Source organism: Lagopus muta, chromosome 6 (assembly GCF_023343835.1).
Source record: "Lagopus muta isolate bLagMut1 chromosome 6, bLagMut1 primary, whole genome shotgun sequence".
In the NCBI taxonomy this organism is placed as follows: domain Eukaryota; kingdom Metazoa; phylum Chordata; class Aves; order Galliformes; family Phasianidae; genus Lagopus; species Lagopus muta.
The window spans coordinates 27,711,847-27,725,668 of NC_064438.1; the positions used below are offsets into that span (position 1 = coordinate 27,711,847).

The following is a 13,822-nucleotide window of genomic DNA, read 5'->3' on the forward strand; positions in this document are numbered from 1 at the left end:
ATGCTGAAGTAAGGCTTGTCATCCTTAAACTCACTGAAGTCACCAACAAACCGCTGAGGAAGCTGTAGCATGGCCCTGAGTACCTCGCTGCCAGTAGGTGCAGTGATGCTTTTATCGGCAAGTTTGCCTTCAGAGGTCAGAGCGGCAATATAACAAAAGATTAAATAATCAACATATAAGCACTTTCATCCATTAAGCTGCTAAGCTGCTCACACCTACAGGCAGGCCCTTAGCAAGCTGTTTCAGACCAATCCAATGCTCCTTATTGGAATTACTAATCTATGGAGAACGGGAAAAATAGAGATGTGTTAAACCTGGCTGTAGGAAAAAATTCAGTGCTATGTCATATATGGCATTTTCTTAAGCAAACAGAAAGATGCCAGGATAGAATTCACTGTATGATAGAAGCACAAATTTTTCAGCATTTGCATTCAGAATAGCTCCTTGACAAATTCAAGGACAACTCCTTTGCAGAATGAGGAAGCCCTGCTCAGCACAGGGCTGTTCAGCACCTGCATTAACAGTTCTAAGCAGATCAGAGCACGCAGTGCTAAAACATGAAGGAGAGTCAGCCTGAGGAAAGATTCAAGCACTGTGAAGACAAGAAGACAATTCAGAAAGAGTCTGACAAAGAAAAGCAATGATTCAACAAGATTAAAATCTGCAAGGACAGGGGTAGGCTATGTTTAGGAAGGCTGATCCACCAGGACAAGGTCAGAAATACCCATCTGGAAAGCAGTAACAGTGTACAAAGCGTTGAGTTAAATCTAAAAGTAACTCTATATATAAACTGGCATTGCAGAATCAGCTAAAACCTATTTTGGGATTTGTCTACACATATGGTATTCAAGGGAGAAGCGCTGATCTGCCTCATGATAGTAAGGTACGTTTTAACCTCATAGCTTTCATGTGGCAGAGGAGTGCTCAAACACACATACGGTTCCCATACAGTTCACAAAGAGAATTTGATGGGAAAAAATACCGCACAAAGTTGTGTGCGTTGTAGTAGACTCCAGATGTAGCAAAGCTGTGGTATAGATTACTTTGAGATATCTTTGAGATGTCACAGCAAAACCCTTGCAGAATGCTGGAGTGTTGTCAGTACTGTGTGTGGTTTTTCGTGTTTATATTACCAGCAGTGCTTTTCTCCTGCCTTCGTGTGCTCTTCCAGCCTCAGCAGGGTGGTATGTGTCCCATCACTTGTGGGTTTACACCTCCTTTTTAGGTTAAATTAAGCAAACTCATTAAGCTGTCATCACAACAGACTTTGAACAAGCTGTTATCTTGCACAGGTAAAACACAGAGTGTGAAGAGTAGAACTTACACACACACACACATACATATGTATAAATATATATGACACCCTGTCTCCTCTAATCTTTTGAGAGGTCTTGCTGGGAAACCAGCTGCAATTTCATTGACTGTGTAACCGTACAGTAATTATGCTCTGCTGGCAGAGGAATAGCAGTGAGGTTCACATCTGCATCCACACCAGAGAATTTACCTTGGAAGAGCCTTGGGGCAGGGCTCTACTGCCAGGGAATGCCCCTGTGGGACTCCTGGAAAAGGGAACAAAGGCCCTAACCCTGCAGTTCCAATGGATTCTTGTTAGAAATGCTTCTAACCTCAATAGCTCAATGACAAACTAGCTCACAGCTGTTTTATTTAAAGTCTCATTGATCTTTCTCTGCTGGGAGCTTATAATGAATAGCAGACCCCACGTCACAAATATTTTCTACGGAGACAGGCAGAAGAAAAACTCTGGGACAAGGCGAGCTTTCTTTAGTGAGCAGGAGGGAGGGAATCCCCCTCAAGCATTAATATCCACGTTCTCTCACCAGACTAGAAAGGAGACACATAAAAGTTTTAAATAACTTTTTAGGTTATGGAATCCAATAAAACAAGAAAAGTACTTTGGGCTTTGGACATTAAAAAAATGCATGTATTTTTTTCACTCTGAAAATTGTAGAGGAAACTGCAAAAGCTGCCCAGAAGGGCCTCACATTAGGAAAATTTGTCCCCTCTCCCATAGGAAACAATGGGACACTGCTCCAGAGAGAGCAGCTTGCCCCATAGCATCTCCCCACACAGCTGGAGGCCTGTGTTCCATCTTGCATTAAACTCGGCACTCAGTTGCATGTGACACTTGTGAAAGCACAGGAGCAAACATCCTTGAAAAGTCATGCTGAGCCCGTGGGTGCTACTCCCAAGAGAGCTACCCCAGCACCACGTGCCCCTTCAACTGAACCCCTCCTGTGCTCCCTTAGGTCTCATTTTTCCTGCCTTATTCTTAAATTCCTGATGTTGTGGCCAAAACACGGCAAAGACAGCAGCTGGCCTCGGCCTCCCTGCATGGCCGTGTCAGAGCCCCACTGATCTGCCTTGAACTGGAAGCAGAAGTGCAGCCCCCCAGGGCACAATGGATCCATGTCAGACCCGCTAGCCACAAATGGAGACAAGGAGAGCGTGATTATGCAGTGCGTGCTGCCTTATTCCTGTGCTTGCCCAAGGAGGAGAATCGATATCTGTCCCCTGTTACCACACTGGTCACTGCTCTGGGCTCAGCCTGCTCTGACACAAGAGGGCTCACCCCCAGCACCAGGCCCCGCTGCAGGGAACGCAGCCTCCTAGGGAAAGCAGCCACTGAAGGAGGGACCTCCGCAATACAGTCCTGCTGAAGATTTAAAGCCCGCAGTTATAAGCACGGCTAGCAAGATAAGAAGTGCAAAACAACACGAGGGCCTGCTGCTGGCTGCCAGTGTTGCTGCTGAGAACACAGCCAGCAGAGAACACAGGCGGCGCAGTTTAATAACTTAAATTATTTAAAAGCCATTCCTGGAGGCCACCGTCTCCCACACGGCACTGCCTGGCGCCGGGCACAGAGCTCCAGTTTCAGCATGAAACCGCAGCAAGATCAGTTTACTGTGTGGGAATTATTTAAAGAATAAATGGAAACGGAAAGAAGACAGATGTCAGCTCTTCCCTTGTTTAACCTGCCTGCTCCTCCCCAGAGGAAAATGCATATGCAAGTAAACAAAATTGTCATAGCATCTTTCAGCACTCTGCTTTGAACAAACCGACCAGGATGATCTCATCTCTCCCTGCCTTCCCAGTAATCCATTTCCTATCCCACTGCTTACAGATCAACTGAAAAGCAAGGAGCTCCCACCGGCACAGTCACCTCAAGGGGCAGTATTACCTTGGAACTTTGAAATATTGCACTAACAAAGGACTGGCACAGCTTTGAGCTCCGGCTCAGGTTGGAGTCCATTCATCCCTCTACAGTTTCTCTCCTTGCATCAAGTTCAGATCCAACCTCCACCCCCACTCAGGACCTCTGCCAAGGCTCTCACCCAGCCCATGTCCCACGCCATTCACCCCTCGTGCTGTGTTGCTGTTGCCTTCTCCACCTCATGCAGGCACCCAGGGTTCCTGCATTCCTATCACTGCTGCTGGAAAGCCACATACTGGTGCCACGTTCTCTTCATCTTGGCTGTGTGGCTGCTGGCTCTCTCTCAGGTAACACAGCCTAGAGCAGCAGAAGCCTGGCCCAGCTCCTCACACTGTGACACACAGGCACATCAAGGAATGCCTCTGTTCCCAAGCAAGGTCACTTCGAGGAATACCACCTCAGAGGGATGTATCAGCTCTGTAATCTCCTCTGTTTCAGCATCCCAAGCTTCAGCATCATCCTCCACATGGATGGCACTTCAGTTCTGCAGCACTCACTGATCTGTCACACCTTCAGTCCATGAGGCCCGAGCAGTTCGAAACACAGACAGATCATGGCTTCACTTCAAAAGAACTTTTTTTTTTAATTTAGAAATGCAGTTATATACAGAGAACAATTAAATTAAACTTTGTACAAATATTAAAATACTATCTTCACACCCACCGCAATGTACAGGATACCAGAAAATATATATAAAATAAAGCAAAATAGAACTGATTGAATGACATCCTGCACAGCATCAATTATGGTCTTGTTTTTAATCCCACATACATATGGAGTACCATTCTGCAAATAATTCTATAGTGGTGCAATTCAGAATTAAAAAAAAATAACAAACACATATAGGAAAAGAAGAAAAGATTAATGCACCAAAGGCAACCAAGCTCTCCTTGCATTCGCACCAGCAGCTACCAGCAGTCTGCCCACCACACCACAGCACAGCTGCTTCCTTGGCAACTTAGCTTTCTGTTCTTTTTGAGTGGGGAAAAAAAAAAATGAAGTTGAGAATCAGAACTAAAACGTTTTCCAGCACAACTCTGTTGCCTCTGTCTGTGCCTACCCCAGGATGGAAGCAAAAGCAGAGCCTACGAAAAAGAAATGCAAAAGCATCAGGACTGCTCTGGTGGGCATGGATGTGTAAGGAACCTGCAGCAATCCGCCTGAAGCAGTGCTGAACGTAGGGCCTGTGTGGGAAACACCCTGCTCCAAACTGGCTGGGAGGGCAGGGGGAAGGGGTGAAGGACTGGAGGAGGGCTCATCTCCTGTATAAAAATATGCCTTAAAATGAAGCCCGCTGTAAGAAACCTCTATGCAGTTTCAAAGCATTTCATAGAGAATAATTTTTTCAAATAAAGTTCTGCAGCAAAGAAAGGTTTTCTCAAAGAACAAGTTCAATGTGTAGCTCTGTGGGAAGGGCTGAAGGTTGAAGCTGGGGTGAGGTCAATGTGGAAAATGAATAGGGGTTTATTGCATTTATATACAGAAACCAGAAAGTGAAATCAATTTAATCTGATATCTGGAGAGAATAAAAAGGCAGATTCTGTAGAACAACTGCTATCAGAACATGAAAACCAGGCTTTGCAAGCCTGTTCCAAGGTCAGCAAGGAGATCTTAGTGTCCTACTAGTTGTACATTAATACTTTTATCCAGCAAGCCTAGAAGCCTGCTAAATCCAGACAAAGCACAACTCCCTTAGAACCTGGTCATGAAGGCATTGGCTATCATTAGCCTGCAGCATACTTCTCTTATTGGCCACTGCTCTTCCTCACCCACCCCAATCCCTTCCTGTGTTCCCTGTTCTGCACTGCACGTCACTTAACTAACACGTGGTTACATCCAGCAGCCCAGCCTGCTGCTCCCTCAAAGCTCTGCTCTGCAATTGTCCCCATTTTCCTATTGCACGTAGTACTTCAAATTTTTGACTTGCCCTTTTATTTTTTAAATACTGGAACTCAAAATACCAAAAAAAAAAAAAAAAGTAAAAAGTGCTATTTTTATTCTTCCACTATAATTCATTTTAATGTTCTTGCATTTTGTGGGGCCAAGCACAAATGACACAATGTAAGATGATTACATCAGGGGCATTAAATAAGAAACATATTTCCCTCTGCATTTTTTTTCCAGGTGTAGGGGGGAAAAAGGTGGAAAAGAAACCAAAGCAAGACACCACCATGCTGCATCTTGTGAGGTTGAGTCCCCCGCACACCCCGTCAGTACACGGAGACCTCCCTATGACTGCAATCCTGGGGACACTCTCAGAGATGACCAACACCCTGCAAGAGCAGGGCTCAGGCTGAGGGATCCTTACATGTCAGCCCTTGCTCTCAGAAGAAAAGATAGGATTCTTCAGTTTAGTTAATCTTCCTAAACCTCTGTCCCATGGCCTTCCCAATCCTTCACTGAATAAGAACAAAAAAGTAACTCGTGGACCAGTAAATGAAATGAGTCCTTAATCCCTCTCCCATTTGGAAAAAGTTGTCAAGCAGTCGCTGCTTAGGCTCCTCCCAGAACCATTCTACCCTCTTTTATATGAAAATATAAAGCATCCTGGGAGATCCTGCTTCATGCCCACACAGCCCAACAGAGGCTAACTGTTAGTGCCTGATCACAACACCTATGCTTGCTTGTTTTCCTCCTACCTCTGCCTATTTTTCCCAACTACTAAAGCTGATTTCCATAATTTCTGTAAGTGAAACAAAATGAAAGCACTCCCTCTTCTGTGCAGCTTCTTTCTCTTCCCACCCAAATGGATTTTTTTTTCTCCTAAGCTGGCAGCTGCTTACTTTATAACAGCAGAGAGCAGAGGCAGGACCACACAGTACGTGCTTTCTGCTAGTTGAGCAGGCAATCATCCAGGGCAAGGTCAGCCTTGGCATCAGCTTCCAGCTTCATTAAGGGGTTCTTTCACCAAACCGGTACTGAGCCAAAAGGACTGCTCCTTGCAGGAAGGCAGCACACGCCTAACTTTTACTCCCTGATTGCTCAGGTTTGAATAGGAAGGTCCTTAAGAATCTAAGAGCAACTCCTGCTCTGAGCTGGTTAGTTCTTAGAAAATACGTGCCTTAGGAAAGTCGCATATTCTCCCCCTCAGCCTTGCAGTTGCTCAGTCTCTCCACATGCCCTGATAAAAACCAGTGAAAGAGACAATTTTAATTGTTAAGGTAGGAGTTGAAAACTAAACATAAACACTTCCACTCTTATTTTCCAAAATTTCAATAACAGATGTGTAAACATTATCACTCTACAGTCCTTGAATACGAAACAAAACAGCCCACTGTAAAACAACATGGGATTTTCATCATTTCAACTGAACAAAAGAATACCCAAACCACACAAACTGGATTTATCAAGTCCTCGTGTTAATGAAAGATAACGTGAGCAACAGGGAAGGAAACTTAAAATCCTGCATTCTTAAATTATTAATATCCCTCTGAACAGGGATGAGGAAAAAATGATTCTTCCATCCACAGGCACGCACTGACCCAGCTGCCCTAGGATTAAGCAGCTAATCAGAAACAGCAGGTGCAGGGCCAGACTGCAGCCAAGCCCCATTTCCAGGAACCAGAGCTAAGCCACAGCAAATATTATTTTATTTTTAAGGTGTTATGTCACTTTTACTAAGTGGTCTGACAGCATGATCTTGGAGCAACAAGGATGAAGACAGTAAGGATCATAAAACAAAAGCAAAGCAGCAAAGAGCACCCCCATTTACCTGATCATTGCCACCTGACATATAAGGCTGTGGCACTTTGCTCCTTCAACTCAAATGAAAATTCAACAACTTCTCATACTTCTCTGGCTACTTCAGGATGGTTATGACAACATACCTGCATTTAAGAAGCCAACTTTTCCTGATAAAACCAGTTCCATGGAACCCAGTTCCCAGACCATCCCTCTAAAGAGGCAGCCCAGATCTGTGACTGGATCACCTACCCCAAATGAAGTTGATTTGCTGCAAAAAAATGAAGTCCCCTTAACAGCAACCAGGATATTCTGACCTGCTGTAGGTAACTGTAGGGAGCAGAGGTATCCATATTTTTGGATTTTCTTTTCCCTGCTGCCAGAACTTAAAGAGATCTTCACAATTTATGTTCAGGATTAAGCTGTGGTATCCTCTGGTCAGTGTAGCCAACCTTCTCTTGCAGCAACAGGCCACCTGTGTTGTACTTAGAAGAGACCTTGTAAGTGCTATTGACCCCAAGCCAAAATGAAGAAGCCCTTCTCTGTGAGCCCACTGAAGCCCATCAGGAGACAACAGCAGACACTTGCTATATAGTAGCCCCTTTGAAGGTATCGAGGGCTCATATACCAAAATACCTAGTGCAGCTGGGAAGGTAGCTTGGGACTCTTGACTATTTCAAACACATGAACTGCTTCCAGATTACATCTGAAAGCATTATCTCTGCCTGAAGATCTGACCAAAGGAATCTAAGCATTAGTGCAGAACCACCTTCATTGGAAAAGCTCTGTAAGTCACACAGCTTATTCAGAAGAGCAGGGCCACAAATTTGGTTCCATTCCTGATGCCTAAAAACGAATGCTACCAATTCAGAGAAAGTCAGAGCTTTCTGCACAGTTCCCATTTCCCAAGGCTCTTCCACAATCTAACATCAGGAGCTGCTCTGGCACCAGACCAAAGCTGAAAGAGTGGTTTTATCAGTATAGTCCCAGTCACAGCCTCCAGAAACACAGCATTAACCAAGTGGGCTGCACTAGTAGTGAAGGAAGGAGACAAAAGTGATTTTTCAGGAGTGGACTCTTGTAGAGGTGTGTTTTGAGAAGGGGGCAGAGGGCTTTCCTATGTTTTGGACTTCTCAGCCTTCAGTACTCTAGCAATTCTCCACTGTTATTGCACAGCTAAGCTGCCTTGCAGCTTATCTCATTTGAGGCGCTCCTAGATATTACAGGTGCCCCTTACCTGGGATCCCTCTCCAGGCCAGTGTCAGTCCCAGTGAGGTGGTTTGTCCTGCTCTGTTATAAAGAGGAAGAAGAGCCTATATAACATATATATGTATATATAAACTGTCTGCACCCAGAGAGCAAATGGTTTCAGCCCCTGCTCTCTGGGCAACAGAAGAGCTAGAGAGGCTGCCAAGCTGCAACAAGCCGGTGTGAGGAGGAAAAAGGCACAAGAAAAGAGCAGCTCTTCAGAGACTGCTGTCAAACATCTGGCTGGGGAAAAGGATAGGAGAGCTCAAATCCACTACGTTCCTTGAGTCTCTGATGCATATGGAATGGGGAAGCCAGCACTGCACCAACCCCACTGGTGCATCCAGGAGGCAACCTGGCGACATCCTTTGGATCTTCAGCTGAGGGCATCTCTGCTTAGAGGTATCCAGGGCACAGCTCGCGAGGATGGGGAAGGCTGCACAGAGTGCTTCTGTCCTGAAGGCAGGGAGGGGAGAAGGAAGAAATCCAAGAGCGAGAAGGCTAGACACATACAGCAGGCCTCATGCTTCCTTCAGTAAGGGAATATCTGAATGGTGGGGAGAGAAACAAAGTTAAAAAAGTCAAACTTCTGTCATTCAACACACACCATAAAAACTACTCTTGCAAGACAGGGTCCCATTTCCATTATGTGGTAACAGCACTCTTCTTGTCATTGTAGCATAGCAGAAGGGACCTCTGGAGGGCCAACCTGCCTATGCAAGCAGGACCATCATCACCTCCAGTCTTAAAAAATCTCAGATGTCTGGCCCTGCACTGCCCTCCTAGCAGGAAATATTTTCCTAGTGTCCAATCTGACTCTGTCAAGTTATACTTCATGTTTCACCAGATTAAACCCAGCTCCCTCCCAGCCCTCAACTATCTTGGCAGGCTTCCAGCAGTGCCTGTCCTGTTTCCTCCACCTCCCTCTCAAACTGGAAGTCCCACAAGAAGAAAAAAATATTCCCACTAAAGCCTCAGTATTGTGCAGGGAAGGGTAATAACTTCCTTTCTTTTTTCCCCATGACCTCATCAAACTCTTAGTTTTTCAACATGTCTGAGACAAGTAGTTTCTTGCTATGTCTGGGGTGGCTGAGAATACACATATAACACCTGCCCTTATCTGACTCCTCCAGTAGCTGCAGCTTCCTTATCTTTGAACCATAAGCACAAGCTTTATGGCTTTTTGCTGTATAGGGCAACCTGTTATTGTGCAAGTTATATCAGAAGGAATATGTGTTTCCAGGCAGTGACACAACATGACACAGCACAGAGGTAACACACTGTGATAAGTATGCTGTGGACTCTTTTGAGTAAGCACCACTTTTAGGTTTCACTGTTTACATACTGGAGGTTTAATGCCCATCTCATTACATGTTGCCACTTCCATCCTTCAATGGAAATCTCCTTTAATTGTCTTCATTGCAAGGCTTCTGGATGGCATTACTAAGGCTGTCGGGCTTGACACCACAGAAATGAGTTCTATCCTGAGCTATCTACAAGCCAGTTACATCTTTTCTTGTCTGAAGACACAGCAATCTCTGCAAAAGCAATCTTAGACTGCAGCTTTGTAAAGTAACAGCTTCAGGGTAGAACAGTGAAGTTAAGAACACAAGATCCTCTAACTACTAAAAAGATTTGCACCTCTGCTCTGCACAATAAGTTCAAACACATTCCTTGTGTTTTCGTGTGTTTTCCCACATGCTTGGGCTGCAGCACCCACTGTACTGTGATAGTAAGCTGCTAACTAAAATCATCTAAAAATGAAGAAGCTTAAACATTACAAGGGCTTTGTATTTCAAGCATACCCTCCCACTTCCACCCACTTGTTTTGCACAAATGCAGCTATTTTACTGCCTTTGCACAATGATGCTTGAGGTCAGCATTCCTCTGCAAATCGCTTGCTGAATCAAGACTGAGAAACAGAACCCACAGAGGGTGGTGACGCACTGGAAAACAGGTTGCCCAAGGAGGCTGTGGATGTCCCATCCCTGAAGGCATTCAAGGCCAGGCTGGATGTGGCTCTGGACAGCCTGATCTGGTGGTTGGCAACCCTGCAAGTAGCAGGGGGATTGAAATTATTTGATCACTGTGTCCTTTTCAACCCAGGCCATTCTACGATTCTATGAACCCCAGCATACTCTTTTAAAAGTCTCGTATCGCGCTCCTTGCCCAAGTCACGTACCATCTGTGTATTCCTCAGAGGAAGTGAGTGATAAAAGGCTCTGTATGTCACTGCTTTCTGAGTCTTGGAGTTCTTTCTGTACAGGTCTACTGCTAGCCATCCCAGCTACCCAGGAAGAGGTAGCAGCCTGATGCACAAGAACAGTTTCAGAACGCTGAGAACCACTAGCTTCACACAGTCCAGAGTGTCCGGGGGCTTCATCTTCTCTATCAAGGCTACTGCGAACCCCTTGGTCCTGTTGCTGCATCTCTCTGGTTCCGTTCTGCCCAGCTCCCTCTGACAGCACAATTTGCACCCGGGAGTCCGAGGGTGGAATGCAGTTCCCTGTGCTGCCATACACTGCTTCTTCATAAGATGGCAAGGCCACTTGGACACCATCCACCATGATAGAGACCTGATCTCCAGACACACCTTGGTCTCGCCTCAAAAAAAAAAAAAAAGGGGAGAAAAGTTGAGCACTTATATTTTATATGTGTTTTCGTTACCAAGAACCCCGGTAGCCTCCCACCTTCACCACAGCAAAAATATAATGCTCACTACAAACATGAATGCTGGATTACTGAAGTTAAACAAGCATGGCTTTGAAGCTCTACTGTGAACTGCCATACACATGATTGGGGCTGTAATTTGAAGTGACGAAGGTTACACTGTCTCCCACCTCACCTGCCTCAGTGTGCAAAAATTTAATGCTAAATCTGACAAAGATCATGAATCAGGGCCTCTGCTGTTGCAGTCTGCAGATAAAGAAAACTCTGACCACTGTTGATTTCAGTTTGCTATAGTGCTCTGCTCTGAAACACCAAATGCTGTTCTGCTACCTACGCTGCTGGTAAAATAACTGGCTAGCACAGGTAGGTCTGATAGCTCTTCAGTTGTCACAGTGTGGATAAACCTAGGTCAATGGGTCAGAGTCCTGAGACTGAATTTGTATTTTCCATGCTGGTTTAGACTTCTGCAGAAAAGGACAAATTCCTGTACCTGACCCCTGAACCTCCCCCAGTGTTGGACAGGCACATCTCTTCTCCTATTTATGAAATATTATTCATCTGTTGTGAAGAAGGACTCCACAGCGACACTTTTGACATCAGCTGGCAGCAGTGTTACAGCTGGGTCCCTTCTCTCATCCACAGACCTAGGCCAGGAGGGCTCTCCTCCCTGCACAAGCAACCATGGCATATTTGCACATGTACATCATCAGCAATACTGCAGGATTCAGGACCATAGGACCACTTAGACAGACTTGGGGAGATGCATATATACCCAGACACCTACTTCAGTAACTACCCATGGCTAGAAGAGACAGGAGATTGATCAATAGTAGGATTTATAACTTTTAGCATTTAAGGCCACAGAAAAAGGGAAAGAAACCACTAATTAGATGGCATGATAGAAAAGTGAGTGCAGATGGGTATTGCTGGCCAGCGTTTCAGACTACTGCTGGAGGATCATGGGGCAGAGGTGCCAGTGATCTGAGGAATACAGCAGTGTGGGGCACAACATTCATACACAGGCACCTTATTTCTGGGAAAACAGAAGGGAGGCAGTGAGGCCAGGCTGTGAAACCCAGACAGCCCTCTGCTTACTCAGGTAGCTCACTGCAGCAGGCTAAAAGAAGTCAGCCATGTAGATCTACAGTCTATTAGAACAATAGCTTAGATACGACACAGGAACACTGCCTCTTCTTTCCTGGAAATTAGACTGTACTGTTGCCAGGCCTTGTCACCAACCTGCCCTTCGTAATCCAAATGTAGGTTCTAGTTTACCTGAAGTTTCTGACTGAAAATAGCCTCTCATGGGAATTGCCCTGACTCACAGGGCAGAAGTAGGGCAGGGAAGTAAAATGAAGGCCCAAACCAAGCCCCTTGTTGAGTTTCTCTGCTGCAGAGAAACAAAATACCCTGGAGCCTGTCTAAGCCCCAGCTACACTTACCTGCTGTGATGGAACGACTTCAGCTTTGGCTGCAACAACACAAACAGCACAACTAAGAGAAGAATCAGAGCGACAGAGCTCGCTGTGGAGGCTACTATGGATAGCGTGGGTACTCCAATCGTTGGCGGGGAGTCCTTTTCTGCAAAATCAAGAGTAACACTAACTGATTCACTCTCTTACATTACTACTGTAGGAAACGAGTAACATTCATGTTGCCTTCTTTCCAGAGCTATTTTTGGGAGCAAAGGTGAAGAGCACAAGTTTCTGGTAAAGTCAGGCAGAGCAGTTACATCCTTCAGGGCTTAAACTGATCCCTCTCCATCAACTGCAAAGGAAACATGAAACAAAACATGCACATATAAGGGTATTTTGGAAAAACATATGGCACACACAGAAAGAGGATGCAAGCTGGTCACATACAGACAGCGGGGGAGTGGTGGTAAGGGTCATGTTATATTTACATCTGATTGAGCAACAGCTAAACAAAAAAATGTCCTGATGTCACCACCAAGGTCAGCAATTGTCTAGCACAAAAAGCAGGATATTCTAAGGCCAAACAACAGAAAAAGTTCCAAATAATGGATTTTCTTGACTAATTGAACAGTTTCCCAAAGAAAGGGAGTGGAAGTCACCTGGCCTGCTATTATTTGAGATGCAGAAGTATTCAATTTCTTTCTCACACAAACACATACTGCAGGAAATGGAGAAGGAAGGGAGCTGTTGCTTTAAGACACTGAGTTTTCAGTATTAGATACACATACTCTGTCCACATTATCCCCCCCTTGCCCTTTCCTCATCTGTGCTGCGTGACTGTACAAGAAACATTTTGACTTTTAAAGGTCCATTGCAAGGCACAAATATATTAGGAGTTGGCAGAGAAGGGCCTGGAGCTGGCATAGCTGAGCACTGCATGTCATGCCTAGAATGTCACGCTAGTTCTTTCACCTCCTTAGAACACATAATTGCCCGCACATGTGCTGTCTCTGTCCTTAATTTATGTCTCTGTTAGATCTCTACACACCTCAGAACTCCATCAGCAAACATTACTGTCCATTTCAGGAAATTCCCACCTATGCAATTCCACAATTTCTTTTTGCTACACTTATCACATTCTCTGGGGAACAGCTGACAAACTGCAAAATAATTATCATACAGAGATAAAGAGGAAAGAGAGCAAACAAGAAGAAGAAAGCTGGAGGACCATTGTTTTTAAGCTATAGCCTGGGTATAGCCTGACTGGTATACCTGAAGCAGGTAATTTGGAAAGACTATTAGCATTTTATCTTATTTTAGGACAAAACTTACGGATTCAGGTATTCTGAAAATTTTCTTGAAACGAGTTCAAAAGTAGCTTGAAGTGTCCCCAGGTCAAAACTGCACCTACTACATTTTTCCTTCTGGTAAACAAGACTAAGTATTTCCATTTTCAAGATTACTCAGGGCACTACAAATACACTGACAGGGAAGAAGGTAGGCAAACAGGAGTGCTCTACATTCAGAATTGATATACAATTCCGCAAGAATACTCACCACACAGAGTACAGCTCAG

At 44.9% G+C, this 13,822-nt stretch overlaps 1 protein-coding gene across 13 annotated transcripts in view; it reads right to left on the reverse strand.

The window, feature by feature from the left end:
* Positions 1 to 3,786: 3,786 nt before the first annotated feature.
* Positions 3,787 to 13,822, reverse strand: part of SUSD6 (sushi domain containing 6) — a 76,524-nt gene continuing 66,488 nt past the window's right edge. For all 13 annotated transcript variants that reach the window (XM_048947651.1, XM_048947640.1, XM_048947649.1 and 10 more), the window contains 3 exons: positions 12,274 to 12,412; positions 10,344 to 10,765; positions 3,787 to 8,708 (listed from right to left, as the gene is read on the reverse strand). In XM_048947651.1, the coding sequence (XP_048803608.1) occupies positions 8,683 to 8,708; positions 10,344 to 10,765; positions 12,274 to 12,412 (587 nt within the window). In that variant the 3' untranslated portion in view covers positions 3,787 to 8,682. The remainder of the gene's footprint in view (positions 8,709 to 10,343; positions 10,766 to 12,273; positions 12,413 to 13,822) is intronic.